Source organism: Oncorhynchus kisutch, unplaced genomic scaffold, assembly GCF_002021735.2.
Source record: "Oncorhynchus kisutch isolate 150728-3 unplaced genomic scaffold, Okis_V2 scaffold918, whole genome shotgun sequence".
Classification (NCBI taxonomy): domain Eukaryota; kingdom Metazoa; phylum Chordata; class Actinopteri; order Salmoniformes; family Salmonidae; genus Oncorhynchus; species Oncorhynchus kisutch.
The window spans coordinates 101,745-116,870 of record NW_022262863.1 but is presented as its reverse complement, the minus strand read 5'-3'; the positions used below and the strand labels follow the sequence as shown (position 1 = coordinate 116,870).

General features: G+C 42.4%; 2 protein-coding genes across 3 annotated transcripts; both read right to left on the bottom strand.

The window, feature by feature from the left end:
- Positions 1–527: 527 nt before the first annotated feature.
- LOC109884441 (gastrula zinc finger protein XlCGF57.1-like) lies at positions 528–4,396 on the bottom strand. 2 transcript variants are annotated; one of them, XM_031817035.1, is made up of 2 exons: positions 4,128–4,396; positions 528–2,836 (listed from the first exon to the last, which is right to left on the bottom strand). In XM_031817035.1, the coding sequence occupies exons 1-2, from the start codon at positions 4,291–4,293 to the stop codon at positions 1,584–1,586; spliced, it is 1,419 nt and encodes a 472-aa protein (XP_031672895.1). In that variant the 5' UTR covers positions 4,294–4,396; the 3' UTR covers positions 528–1,583. The 2 variants fall into 2 exon arrangements, 1 of the variants encoding a protein (XP_031672895.1); XR_004207838.1 differs by lacking the exon at positions 528–2,836 and adding an exon at positions 3,610–3,659.
- A 4,275-nt stretch (positions 4,397–8,671) lies between these two features.
- Positions 8,672–14,406, bottom strand: LOC109884443 (zinc finger protein 41-like). Its single transcript, XM_020476416.2, has 2 exons — positions 13,934–14,406; positions 8,672–11,933 (listed from the first exon to the last, which is right to left on the bottom strand). The coding sequence occupies exons 1-2, from the start codon at positions 14,097–14,099 to the stop codon at positions 10,699–10,701; spliced, it is 1,401 nt and encodes a 466-aa protein (XP_020332005.2). The 5' UTR covers positions 14,100–14,406; the 3' UTR covers positions 8,672–10,698.
- Positions 14,407–15,126: the final 720 nt, after the last annotated feature.

The window sequence follows — 15,126 nt, the reverse complement described above, 5'->3', positions numbered from 1 at the left end:
CCAAGCATTAATTACGCAAGAATGGGCTGCCATCAGTCAGGATGTGGCCCAGAAGTTAATTGACAGCATGCCAGGGCGGATTGCAGAGGCCTTGAAAAAGAAGGGTCAACACTGCAAATATTGACTCTTTACATCAACTTCATGTAATTGTCAATAAAAGGCTTTGACACTTATGAAATGCTTGTAATTATACTTCAGTATTCCATAGTAACATCTGACAAAAATATCTAAAGACACTGAAGCAGCAAACTTTGCGAAATTAATATTTGTGTCATTCTCAAACCTTTTGGCCGACTGTACAGTACCAGACCTACTAATTCCTGCGGGTTTTATTTGTTCTATTTTATACGTTGTAGAATAATAGTGAAGACATCAAAACTATGAACTAACACATATGGAATCATGTAGTAACCAAAAAAAGTGTTAAACAAATCAAAATATATTTTATATCTGAGATTCTTCAAAGTAGCCCCCCTTTTGCCTTGATCACAGCATTGCACACTTTTGTAGCAGAAAAACTGTAAAAAAACATGGGTTAATAAAAAAAAAAGTAAATGTTACTTATTTAATGAATAACATAACTTCCATGTAAACAATGAGTCGTTGGGACCTCCCAGGATGTCACAAAATGGTCGCCTAAAGTCGTCAGGACGTTGTGTCATGGTTCCCTAGAGGATCTGTCTAATTCCTGGCTGGTCTCGAGGACGTTTTTAAGGAATTATTGGGATGTTGTGTCATGGTCCCTAAAGGTTCATGGGACGTTGTGCCATGCTCTCTCCTGGAGGTTTTTGTCTAGTTCCCGGTTTGTTCCGAGGACGTTACCCGATGCTCATAAAGAAATGCCCAATCCCCCCCCCCCCCAAAAAAAATGGTTTACCCAGGGCACACGCACCCTAGTTTCATTACACATCACCCTTTGTTACTGTTGCCAAGCCCATCAAGGCCCTGATTGGTGAACCACTGATCCAGTCACAGCTCTTTGTCTTTTGGCAATGCTAGGGACAGCCACCCCTACACAAACCGTGCTTTTAACAGTGTTTTACACCCACATATTTGAGAATGTTCCCCTAGGCGGTTTCCACCCAGTTACCTAACCCTGAACCTTAGAGGCTGCTGCCCTATATACATAGACATGAATTCACTGGCCACTTGCATAATGGAACACTAGTCACTTTAATAATATTTACATACTGCTTTACTCATCTCATATGTATATAATATATTCTGTTCTACTGTATTTTAGTCAATGCCACTCTGACATGGCTCGTCCTAATATTTATATATTCCTTAATTCCATTATTTTACTTTTTGGTTTGTGTGTATTCCTGCTGTGCCACAAAATCTGTAGAATTTCAGAAGTTCCCTGCTCATTCATTACCTATAATACATCTATGCACGTAACAAAACAATGCCATCTGCACTAATATTTTAGTCATCAGTTAATCTGACCATTCTCTCAGACTTCATTTACTTATTCCAGCTATGTTTGTCTGAGCGTGTAACTCAGAATCGTCCACATCCTGACTTTTTAAGTTCATCTTGTGACTAAATAGATCTTTGTCATAATGTTCTTTCTTTCAGTTTTAATCCTGTTTTCCTCCTTTGTGTATTTTTTTCACATGCGTCAGTAAGTTAGACTTTTGAGTGAAGCTTTTCCCGCAATCATTACAGCTAAATGGTTTCTCTCCTGTGTGAGTGAGTTTATGGTTTCTTAGGTTCCCCTTCTGATTGAAGCTTTTCCCACAGTCACCACAGCTAAATGGTTTCTCTCCTGTGTGAGTCAGTTTATGCTTCTTTAGGGACCCCTTCTGATTAAAGCTTTTCCCACAGTTATCACAGCTAAATGGTTTCCCTCCTGTGTGAGTCCGTTTATGGATCCGTAGGTTCCCCTCCTGATTGAAGCTTTTCCCACAGTCTCCACAGCTAAATGGTTTCTCTCCTGTGTGAGTCAGCATATGGCTCCTTAGGTTCCACTTATGAATGAAGCTTTTCCCACAGTCTCCACAGCTAAATGATTTATTTCCTGTGTGAGTCAACATATGGTTCTTTAGGTTCCCCTTCAAATTAAAGCTTTTCCCACAGTCTCCACAGCTAAATGGTTTCTCTCCCACTCCTGTGTGAATCCTCATGTGCTTGGACAGATATCCTTTGAGTTTGAAGGTCTTGGCACAAACAGGGCAGGTGCAGGGTCTCCCACTGTGACAGAGGCGGATATGGGCCTTTAGTTTACAGGTGGAGGTGCAGCGTTTTCTGCAGAAACTGCATTCACGGAGTCTCTTCTTGTAGAGAGTCATATGCCTCTGCAGGTCAGCTTTCAGAGCAAAGTTTTCACCACATTCACAGCAGTGGTGAGTTTTTCTAGACGTGCTGGAAGAATGTTCCGCCATCGATGGGCTGGGATCCAACGATGGGCTGCTGTCAAGTGCCGCTGGGTCGCTGCTTAAGGTGGAGCTGTGGCTGGAGGCATTGTTTTGATTATCTGGAGGGTCACAGGGAATGTTGAGACCCTTAAGGTGGGTCACAGTAACAAAAGGTGTGAGAACCACTTGTTTAGGATCACTCTCTCTGTTCTCCACAGTCTGGGTTTGGGGAGAAGTGAAGGACTGAAATGGGTCCTCCTGGTCACATTCACTTTTCACACAGGAAGGAGTGATTTTGAAATCAGCCTCCAGCCCTTGAAGCTGGTCTTCCTCCTGACTGGTCCTGAGTTCCTCCTGTTCCTCTTTAATCTGTGGAAGCTCTGGGTTCTCCTGCCCCAGACTGGGGCTCCACTCCTGCTCACAGTGCTGCTGCTCAGGGAGAACCTCCTCCTCAGAGACAGAGAGCTGCAGGGAGTCTGGAGGAAAGGAGCGAGGAGCAAAGGTTATCTATAGAGCCTTTAGACAGTCGTCACTAGCTGGCACAGCCACAGTCATAAACCCACCTATTTCTAAAATGCATCTTCTTAAAGCAGAACTGAACTCAAGAACCAATTTCTCTAATTGAAAACAGCATGTGACCAGGAACTCTGCCAGAGCACGTGGATAGTTAAAGGCCATGAGCAGTCAGAAGTATGTGTTTCATGAAATTGGATGATATTTGAAGGAAACCAGATTAAAGTATGATGACCAAAGTGTGAAAATGACTGTTGCTTCTACATTGATAAAGTTTGATCATAAAGTTACTGGTCCCCTCCCCCATGTCAAACACTTGGACTCATTATTAAGGGGACAAGGTGACATCACTTAATTTTAATGTGTGCTAACATAATATTCTCTTCTCTTTAAATAAGTACTGCATTGTCACAAACATCGGAGAAGTCGTGTTTGCAGAGGGGCGTGGTTTATATAGCTGGTCATGGCTCACATCAACACCAAACCCTAGACCCACACCAATTTGCATACCGCCCCAACAAATCCATGGGTTGGGAGTAAAAGCTGTTAGGAAGCCTTTTGGACCTAGATTTGGTACTCCAGTACCGCTTGCTGTGCATTAACAGACAGAACAGTCTATGACTAGGGTGGCTGAAGTCTGACAATTTTTAGGGCCTTCCTCTGACACCGTCTGGTATAGAGGTCCTGGATGGCAGGAAGCTTGGCCCCGAAGCAGTTGCCATACCAGGCAGTAATGCAACCAGTCAGGATGCTCTCGATGGTCCAGCTGTAGAACCTTTTGAGGATCTGAGGACAATTACAAAATATGTTCAGTCTCCTGAGGTGGAATAGGCTTTGTCGTGCCCTCTTCACAACTGTTTTAGTGTGTTTGGACCATGATATCTATGCATACTCACTTTAACTCTATCTACATGTACATATTACCTCAATTACCTCGACTAACATGTGCCCCCCACACTGACTCTGTACCGGTACCCCCTGTATATAGCCTCGCTACAGTTACAAATAAAATTGTGGTGACACCAGATCTGAACAGATTTCTGATCAACCCCCCCCCTACCTTTTTAAGATATATGTGACCAACAGATGGATATCTGCATTCCCGTTAATGTGAAATCCATAGATTAGGGCACAATGAATTTATTTCAATTGATTTAATTCCTTATGTTAACTGTAACTTAGTAAAATGTTAGAAATTGTTAAATGTATTTATATTTTTGTTCAGCGTAGCCATCTGAAGATCTACATACGAACCTATCCTACATAGTTTTATCTCCGGTGTGATCCGCAGCAGTCTCCGTAACCGATCATTCTCCTCGTGGTACTCCGCTACCGTTTCTTCAACTGCCCCGAAAATCTCCACAGCTGCCGCCGTTAAACGCTCATTTAAAAACACACGAAACGACTGGAGTTTAGACATGTTTTAGTCGACTGAAAGTTGGGTATTCAGCATGTATGTTTTCGCGGACGAGGACAAACAAACCCAAACAAACTCTCCCTACCGTTTTACTTCCGTATTGTTTTGTTCTGTTTTTGTCAGCGGGAAACGAGACCAGAAACAAATCACAGCGCCCCCATGGTGATCGGGTTTTACTACAGGCTACAGACCAATGATACTGGGAATAGATGCTGTAGCTCAGGGATTCTTGAAAGACGGGACAAACTCCACCTTTTTCACACAAATATTTTTCTTCATATAAACAACATTTGAAATATACATTTTGATGAACCAGATATACATTTAAAAAATTAGGATGTTTTCTGAAAATGCAACTAAGTGGATTTATGTCAACTCCATCTAACCCCATAAAAGGAAGTTCATGTTTACATTTATTGTCCAACAACTGTTTAAAGTCCTTGATTGTGTCATTCTAACATTAGATTATTCAAATATGTAATACAAATCTCCAAACGTTTTGTTTTATTTAATAGTACTATATCAGGGATGGTTAACTGGTGACCCAGCCTTTTGAAGGCCCTCAGATCAATTTCCGTAAGCAGTTAAATCATTAAAAAAAATTCAGTTGGGGTCTCCACTAATTGTTGGGCGTTATAATATCTAATGTAATGTAGTAAAATACACAAGGTGCAATATTGAAATGTAGTTGTGCATCAGCAGTTTCTCTCTTGATATATCAGCCACTGACAGTCACTCAATTATCTTATGTCAGCTAACATTTTTTAGACTGGTAAATTAGTTTAACGGCTTAGCTATCTAAACTTAGTAATCATGATCGAATTACCGGACGGCGGGCATTTTGGCATGTCTTTCTAGATTCAGAACTTAAAACAACATTTATAGTTATACATCAACCCTTAAGATGTCCTTTTGCTGCAGTAGGATGTGATGCAGACACCTCTTAATCAGAGGGACACTGAGGAGCAAACATGTGTTTAGTTTTATTTACTCAACATGCATTAGTCTAGAAGCCTGTATGTATAGAATGAAATAAGTCCTCTTTCTGGGAACATTTAAGCAGATACCTCATCTACACCTCTTTCTATTGTATTAATGTATACTCCTTCACATTGGGATAAATCTGGATAACATACATGTTTGTACTTTGACACTCCTGGTGTTGACAACCAAATAATTTTACAGTCACCCTTGACCCCGCAGTACACAACATCTATTCGATGACATCCCCTTATGGTCAGTCATGTCTGGTCCTGTTTAGCTGTAATACAGTGTGTGTGTTAAGTAATGGGTAACATGTCCAACAGAGCCATCTAGTGGGGAGAAAGGAGAAATGTCAGCACTGAGTTCATTAGCAGTGCCACTGTCAGACTTGTGACATGACCTGAAAAGGCAGTATTTTCCTCTAAAAAGCCCCGGAGAGTGTTGAGAGACTGAGTACACGCTCATAGACTCACATCTATTGGTTGGTGGAGGACAATACGATGATACCTCTCCTAGGGACCTGCTCTCCATGCTTCAGGATTAAAGTTTCTCTGGTCTCTGATCTATTCTATTGGTAACCTGCTGTTTCTCTCCACAGTGCTCTCTGCTACTCTCTGGTCTAGTTACTTTACATCTGTCTGGAGGGAGAAATAGATGTCACAGAATCAGTTTATGGTCCCTAGGCTCCCCTTCTGATTAAAACTTTCCCACAGTCATGGTTTCTCTCCTGTGTGAGTCAGCATATGTAAAGATAAGGTCCGTTTATAACTGAAACATTTCCCACAGTCATGATTTCTCTCCTGTGTGAGTCAGCATATGTAAAGATAAGGTCCGTTTATAACTGAAACATTTCCCACAGTCATGATTTCTCTCCTGTGTGAGTCAGCATATGTAAAGATAAGGTCCGTTTATAACTGAAACATTTCCCACAATCACCACAGCGAAATGGTTTCTCTCCTGTATGAGTCCGTATATGCGAGGTTAGGGTCCCCTTTTGACTAAAACTCTTCCCGCAGTCACCACAGCTAAATGGTTTCTCTCCTGTGTGAGTCACCATGTGCATTGTTACGTGTTGCTTGCAAGCAAAGCTTATCCCACAGTGACCACACTTAAATTATTTCTCCCCTGTGTGAATCCTCATGTGCTTGGACAGATCTCCTTTGAGTTTGAAAGTCTTGCCATAAATAGAACAGGTGCAGAGTTTTCCACTTTGACAGAAGCGGACATGGGCCTTCAGCTTACAGGTGGAGTTGTATCGTTTTCTGCAGAAGTAGAGAGTCACATGACTCTTCAGGTCAGCTTTCAGAGCAAACATTTCACCACAGTCACGGCAGTGGTGAGTTTTTCTAGACGTGCTGGGTTTGAAACAATGTTCCGCCATCGATGGGTTGGGATCCAATGGAGGACTGGGATCCAATGGAAGGCTGGGATCCAATGGAGGGCTGGGATCCAATGGTGGGCTGGGATCCAATGGTGGGCTGGGATCCAATGGAAGGCTGGGATCCAATGGAAGGCTGGGATCCAATGGAAGGCTGGGATCCAATGGAAGGCTGGGATCCAATGGTGGGCTGGGATCCAATGGAAAGCTGGGATCCAATGGTGGGCTGGGATCCAATGGTGGGCTGGGATCCAATGGTGGGCTGGGATCCAATGGAAGGCTGGGATCCAATGGTGGGCTGGGATCCAATGGAAGGCTGGGATCCAATGGAAGGCTGGGATCCAATGGTGGGCTGCTGTCAAGTCCTACTACGATTCTGCTTACAGATGAGTTGTGGCTAGAGGCATTGTTTTGATCCTCTGGAGGGTCACAGGAAATGTAGAGACCCTTAAGGTGGGTCACAGTAAGAAAATGTGTGAGTTCCACTTGTTTAGGGTCACTCTCTCTGTTCTCCACAGTCTGGTTTTGGGGAAGGGTCAAGGACTGAGGTGGGTCCTCCTTATCACATTCACTTTTCATACAGGAAGGAGTGAATTTGATATCAGCCTCCAGCCCTTGAAGCTGATCTTCCTCCTGACTGGTCCCGAGTTCCTCCTGTTCCTCTTTAATCTGTTTTTCATGAAACTGATATTTGAAGGAAACCAGACCAAAGTATGAGAAATGACTGTTGCTTCTACATTGATAAAGTTGGATCATACTGGTCCCCTCCCACATGTCAAACACATGGATTCAAGGCGTGTTTGCAGAGGATGTGGTTTATATAGCTGGTCATGGCTCACATCAACACCATTATCTCAGAAACCCTAGAACCACTCCAATTTGCATACCACCCCAACAGATCCACAGATGATGCAATCTCTATTGCCCTCCACACTGCCCTTTCCCACCTAGACAAAAGGAACACCTATGTGAGAATGCTGTTCATTGACTACACCTCAGCGTTCAACACCATAGTGCCCTCAAAGCTCATCCCTAAGCTAAGGATCCTGACTAAACACCTCCCTCTACAACTGGATCCTGGACTTCCTGACGGGCCACCCCCAGGTGGTAAGGGTTGGTAACAACACACCTGCTTGCTGGTTAGCCATTTAGGAGTCTTATGGCTTGGGGGTAGAAGCTGTTAAGCCTTTTGGACCTAGACTTGGTGCTCCTGTACCGCCTGCCTTGCGGTAGCAGAGAGAACAGTCTATGACTAGGGTGGCTGGAGTCTGACAATTTTTAGAGCCTTCCTCTGACACCGCCTGGTATAGAGGCCCTGGATAGCAGGAAGCCTGGCCCGATGCAACCAGTCAGGATGCTCTCGATGGTGCAGCTCTGGAACCTTTTGAGGATGAGGACCCACGCTAAATGTTTTCAGACTCCTGAGGGGGAAGAGGCTTTGTCGTGCCCTCTTCACAGCTGTCTTAGTGTGTTTGGACCATGATATCTAGGCATAGTCACAACATATACTTATTACTTCAACTAACCTGTGCCCCCACACATTGACTCTGTACCGGTACCCCCTGCAGCAGTCTCCGATCATTCTCCTCGTGGTACTCCGCTACCGTTTCTTCAACTGCCCCAAAAATCTCGCCAGCTGCCGCGCTTAAACGCTCATTTAAAAACACACGAAACAACTGTAGTTTTGACATGTTTCAGTCAACGGAGAGTTTGGTATTCAGCTAGTATGTTTACATCCACGAGGAAAGAATGGTGAACATCCAAAAATCTGATGTTATACAGAGTTGACAAAAATGTTATGTTTCTTCATTCAAGTGGTATGCAAAGTAGCAATTTTCTTTTTCCTCAGTTGCTTCAACATGTTTGAACCAAATATACTATTCTATCAGGGAGATGGAGGTGATAGTTTATGGTTGTGAATATGGTGATTTCAATCTTATGTGTTTAAATCTATCAAAAGTTTAGAACAGAACACACTGGTCTTGTTGCACTGCAAGTAATGAGGAGATGAAGAAGGAGTCCTTGCTCATTCCTGATTCATTTATTCATTTTAGACAAATCTGAATGAGTTGACCTAATCTCCGGACACGTTTTTTAGGAATCACAGTTTTGAGATAAATATTATTTCAAGTCAGACAGGATTATTACAAGGATCTATATATGATACTTTTAGTTAACATTTATTATTGTTTGTTTTTAGAATTTTAAAACACTTTGAGGGTTTGAATTTGGGATCATTTACTCCAGACAAGAGCAAAGTACAGACATGGAAATTAATAATACTACAAATATGATCAAATTCCCCTACATTGTTTTACTCAAATAATGCAACAAAATCTATTTTTTTCAACTATAAAAATAATGTTTCCTGCTGAACAAGGATTGTTCCGACTTAAGAATTCCTGAACTGTCCACCTTGATTTTGGCTAGCTTTTTTCACATTACCTTTCAAAAGGAATTATTGACTTTTCCCCCCAAGACAGTCACACTCATGCACAGGACAGGACGGCCTAGAGAGAGAGGAGAAAAAATACTGTTCCCAGAACACTGACTTCTGTTTCATTCCACAGGATACTAAACTCAGCAAAAAAAGTGTTAAAAACCCGTTACAATGAAGATCTGTGAAGTTATTTGGACTTTTCTGAATTATCTTTGAATGACAGAGTCCTGAAAAAGGGATGTTTCTTTTTTCCTAGAGTTTAGATCTAGTAGAGAGAAACAGGAGAGTGTTGTGACTCTCTCTCTATAATGTCCTGTTGTGCAAGACAAAAGATGTCCTCTTTCTGGGAGCATTTAAGCAGATACCTCATCTACACCTCTTTCTATTGTAGTAGACTAATGCATACAGTGAAAGTCCCACTCCTCCACATTGTGGTCAATCTGGATAACACACACCTGTTTACTTTGACTCTCCTGGTGTTGTGAACCTAATCCTGATTTACAGTCACCTCTGACCCCACAGTACACAACATCTACAACATCTCCCCTCATTCCCAGGGTCAGTCCAGGTCAGTCATGTCTGGTTCAGTTTAGCATGAGCTTGTTTGGTTGTAATACAATGTGTTTAGTAAGGTTTGATATACTGAGATACTGCAGTCACATCTTAAACAGGGCAATCTAGTGGGGAGACATCTTAAACAGTGCCATCTAGTGGTAGGAAAGCAGAAGTGTCGCCACTGAGTTCATAATACAGTGGGATCTACAATAATTGATTATCAAATTATCTTTGATAAAGATTAGCAATAATGTATAAAATAAATCATTCAAATACTGAGCTATAAGGTATTATTTTATACAATTTTCCCCCAAAAGGTATTCTTATTGCAATAAAACGGACTCCAAAATGACAACATTATTTACCATTCATTTCTACTGGGCACAAAATAATCTGAAACGAAAACAAACTTTTGTAGAGTTCATAGAGTCACAGGCTCGATTTCGTATTTCATCTACTTTATTTATTACAATCTTCAGGGGTGTCAATGTTTACCACCACTCTTTTGAGGGAAAAAATATATTTCTATGAGCATTTATATTCATTTAAAATAATATACTTTCCCATTTTTTTTAAGCATACAAAATAGCTCAGCATTTGAATGATTTATTTTATACAGTCATGATTGCTCATATTTATCAAGGACGTCAATCAGTTCAGACTCCATTGTATATGCCATTTAGCAGGAGATTTTATCCAAAGGGCATACATTTTACAAACGGGTTAGCTGTGACACTGTTAGAGGTATTTTCTTCTAAAAAGGTATTTTCCTCTAAAAAGCCTTGGAGAGTGTTGAGACTAGAAACCTCATTCTGTGACCTCTCTCTCTCTCTCCCTCCAGACAGATGTAAAGTAACTAGACCAGAGAGTAGCAGAGCACTGTGGAGAGAAACAGCAGGTTACCAATAGAATAGATCAGAGACCAGAGGAACTTTAATCCTGAAGCATGGAGAGCAGGTCCCTAGGAGAGGTATCATCATGCTGTCCTCCACCAACCAATAGATGTGAGTCTATGAGCGTGTACTCAGAGTATTGTCCACATCCTGCCTTTTTATTCTAATCTTGTGACTAAACAGTTCCTTAACATTTCCTCCTGTTTTCCTCCTTTGTGGATGTTTTTAACATGCGTCAGTAAGTTAGACTTGTGATTGAAACGTTTCCCACAGTCAGCACAGCTAAATGGTTTATCTTCTGTGTGAGTCAGTTCATGCTTCTTTAGGTTCCCCTTCAAATTGAAGCTTTTCCCACAGTCACCACATATAAAAAGTTTCTCTCCTGTGTGAGTCCGTATATGCCTACTTAGGTCCCCTCTCTGATAGAAGCTTTTCCCACAGTCTCCACAGATAAATTGTTTCTCTCCTGTGTGAGTCAGTCTATGCTTCCGTAGGGTCCCCTTCTGACTGAATCTTTTTCCGCAGTCAGCACAGCTAAATGCTTTCTCTCCTGTGTGAATCGGAATATGATCAGTAAGGTTCCCCTTGCGATTGAAGCGCTTCCCACAGTCTCCACAACTAAATGATTTCTCCCCTGTGTGAATCCTCATGTGCTTGGACAGATCTGCTTTGAGTTTGAAGTTCTTGCTACAAACAGGGCTGGTGCAGGGTTTCCTGCCGCGACAGAGTCGGACATGGGCCGTCAGTTTACAGCTGGAGTTGTAGTGTTTTCTGCAGACGCGGCATTCGCTGGGTCTCTGCATGGCGAGAGTCACATGACTCTTCAGGTCAGCTTTCAGAGCAAACATTTCACCACAGTCACGGCAGTGGTGAGTTTTTCTAGACATGGTGCTGGGTTTGAAACAGTGTTCCCCCATCAATGGGTTTGGATCCAATGATGGGCTGGGATCCAATGGTGGGCTGCTGTCAAGTCCTACTGGGTTTCTGCTTACGGCTGAGCTGTGGCTGGAGGCATTGTTTTGATTATCTGGAGGGTCACAGGGAATGTTGAGACCCTTAAGGTGGGTCACAGTAACAAAAGGTGTGAGAACCACTTGTTTAGGATCACTCTCTCTGTTCTCCACAGTCTGGGTTTGGGGAAGAGTCAAGGACTGAAGTGGGTCCTCCTGATCACATTCATTTTTCACACAGGAAGGAGTGAATTTGAACTCTATGATATCAGCCTCCAGCCCTTGAAGCTGGTCTTCCTCCTGACTGGTCCTGAGTTCCTCCTGTTCCTCTTTAATCTGTGGAAGCTCTGGGTTCTCCTGCCCCAGACTGGGGCTCCACTCCTGCTCACAGTGCTGCTGATCAGGGAGAACCCCCTCCTCAGAGACAGAGAGCTGCAGGTAGTCTGGAGGAAAGGAGAGAGGAGCATAGGTTATCTATACAGCTTTTAGACATCAGGGTTGGGGTCAATTAGAAGTTAAAGCTAGAATCCTTAATTGCTACATAACTGTTTTGACTTATAAATGATTCTTGAAGAATAGAATGTATAAATGCCTCATGAGCTTAGTTCAACTGTCATCCCCCATCAGAACACATAGTTCAACTGTCATCCCCCATCAGAACACATAGTTCAACTGTCATCCCCCATCAGAACACATAGTTGAACTGTCATCCCCCATCAGAACACATAGTTCAACTGTCATCCCCCATCAGAACACATAGTTCAACTGTCATCCCCCATCAGAACACATAGTTGAACTGTCATCCCCCATCAGAACACATAGTTCAACTGTCATCCCCCATCAGAACACATAGTTCAACTGTCATCCCCCATCAGAACACATAGTTCAACTGTCATCCCCCATCAGAACACATAGTTCAACTGTCATCCCCCATCAGAACACATAGTTCAACTGTCATCCCCCATCAGAACACATAGTTCAACTGTCATCCCCCATCAGAACACATAGTTCAACTGTCATCCCCCATCAGAACACATAGTTCAACTGTCATCCCCCATCAGAACACATAGTTCAACTGTCATCCCCCATCAGAACACATAGTTCAACTGTCATCCCCCATCAGAACACATAGTTCAACTGTCATCCCCCATCAGAACACATAGTTCAACTGTCATCCCCCATCAGAACACATAGTTCAACTGTCATCCCCCATCAGAACACATAGTTCAACTGTCATCCCCCATCAGAACACATAGTTCAACTGTCATCCCCCATCAGAACACATAGTTCAACTGTCATCCCCCATCAGAACACATAGTTCAACTGTCATCCCCCATCAGAACACATAGTTGAACTGTCATCCCCCATCAGAACACATAGTTCAACTGTCATCCCCCATCAGAACACATAGTTCAACTGTCATCCCCCATCAGAACACATAGTTCAACTGTCATCCCCCATCAGAACACATAGTTCCAACCATGTTTTTGAGGCTATATTTACATCGTTTACAAACATTGGAGTTAACAAGCTTATATTTTAATGTTGATATCATGGATGGTCAGTCCTTGCATCCATATCTCAGTCTATGAATTTGAGAGTGGTTTCATTTCTCCAGGCTCATCATCACCTTTTTACCAAAACAGGCAGGGTAACCCCACTTCATTATTGATTCAATTAAGGCCTCTGGGGAAGTAGATTCAAGTTAACAAAAAAAATCCTATTAAATAATTGATCAACTAGAATCTACTTCAATTACTTATCAATAAACGTTAGAAATAAATAGCTTATTATCTAATGTAAAAAATAATACAAGTTCATTTATAAAGTGGAATGATTTACTGGTTTTAATGAGAATGTGTTTTAGCAATGGTATTAGAAAAAGATAGGTAGGAAGATATGTAGAAACGGATTCTCCAATAGAAATCCCAGATCACGCCTGTAGGGCAATGTCATGACGACGTTAGCTAGCTAATCTAATTAGCAGAAACACTTAATCGGGTTCAAGCGAACTGAGCACACCCCAGGTGAGAATGTCAACATTAGTCTCCCGCCGAACTGCGCATGTGCAAGCCATCAACTCTTAGATATAAACTAGTTTTTGACGAAAATCAAAACGTGTCAGTTTGCCCCTTGATAAGGTTGTAGTAATGACATGTTCACCTACTTAAAACATTCGTCTGAATCTAGGTTGTGCTTTTAGAAATCGAGAAAATGAACAACTAAGGAGGAATATTTCACTTCTCTCATTGACTTCTCAAACCCCGGTCTGGTCTGCCGAGTCTTGCCTCGCAAGCGTTCCCGGAAGTCTGACGATGTTGGGCCTCAGGGTTTAGAAACGGTTACCAAACAGTTAAGGCATATTGAAATGATGATCACTGAACCCCTAAACAGTTTATTTATTGAGCAGATCTGCTAGCTATCAGTAGATCTACATACGAACCTATTCTGCATCGTTTTATCTCCGGTGTGACCCGCAGCAGTCTCCGTAGCCGATCATTCTCCTCCTGGTAGTCCGCTACCGTTTCTTCAACTACCCCGAAAATCTCCAAAGCTGCCGCTGTTAAACGCTCATTTAAAAACACACGAAACAATTGTAGTTTAGACATGTTTCTGTCGACGGAGAGTTGGGTATTCAGCTAGTATGGCTTCGTCCACGAGGAAAGAATGGTGGGCAAGAACAAAACAAACCCGCTCGAAGTTTTACTTCCGCGTTGTCTTTTCGTTTTTGTCAGCGGGTGGCGAGCCCAAACAAACGCCACAGCATCACCTTGTGGATGGGTTATTTACTACACGCTACAGACCAATGATAATGTCAATCAGTTGAGGCTGGTGAGAGGAGCTACAGGAGGACGGATTGTAACCGTATCAAACACATCCGTTCCATTTATTCCATTCCAGCCATGACAATCACCAAATCAATCAATCAATCTTCTATATAATATACAATCAATCTTCTATATAATCTATAATCTCCTATAGTCTCCTATAGCTCCACCCACCAGCTCCCACTGACGGAAATATAACTACAGTCATGGAAAAAGGTTTGAGAATGACACGAATATACATTTTCACAAAGTGTGCTGCCTCAGCGTCTTTAGATATTTTTGTCAGACTTTACTATGGAATACTGAAGTATAATTACAAGCATTTCATAAGTGTCAAAGGCTTTTATTGACAATTACATGAAGTTGATGTGTGCATTCTGGCATAATCAATGCTTGGACTTTGTCAGAATTTGTGGGTTTTTGTTTGTCCACCCGCCTCTTGAGGATTGACCACAAGTTCTCAATGGGATTAAGGTCTGGGGAGTTTCCTGGCCATGGACCCAAAATATCCATGTTTTGTTCCCGAAGCCACTTAGTTATCCCTTTTGCCTTATGGCAAGGTGCTCCATCATGCTGGAAAATGCATTGTTCGTCACCAAACTGTTCCTGGATGGTTGGGAGAAGTTTCTCTCGGAGGATGTGTTGGTACCATTCTTTATTCATGGCTGTGTTCTTAGGCAAAATTGTGAGTGAGCCCACTCCCTTGGCTGAGAAACAACCCCACACATGAATGGTCTCAGGATGCTTTACTGTTGGCATGACACAGGACTGATGGTAGAGCTCACCTTGTCTTCTCCGGACAAGCTTT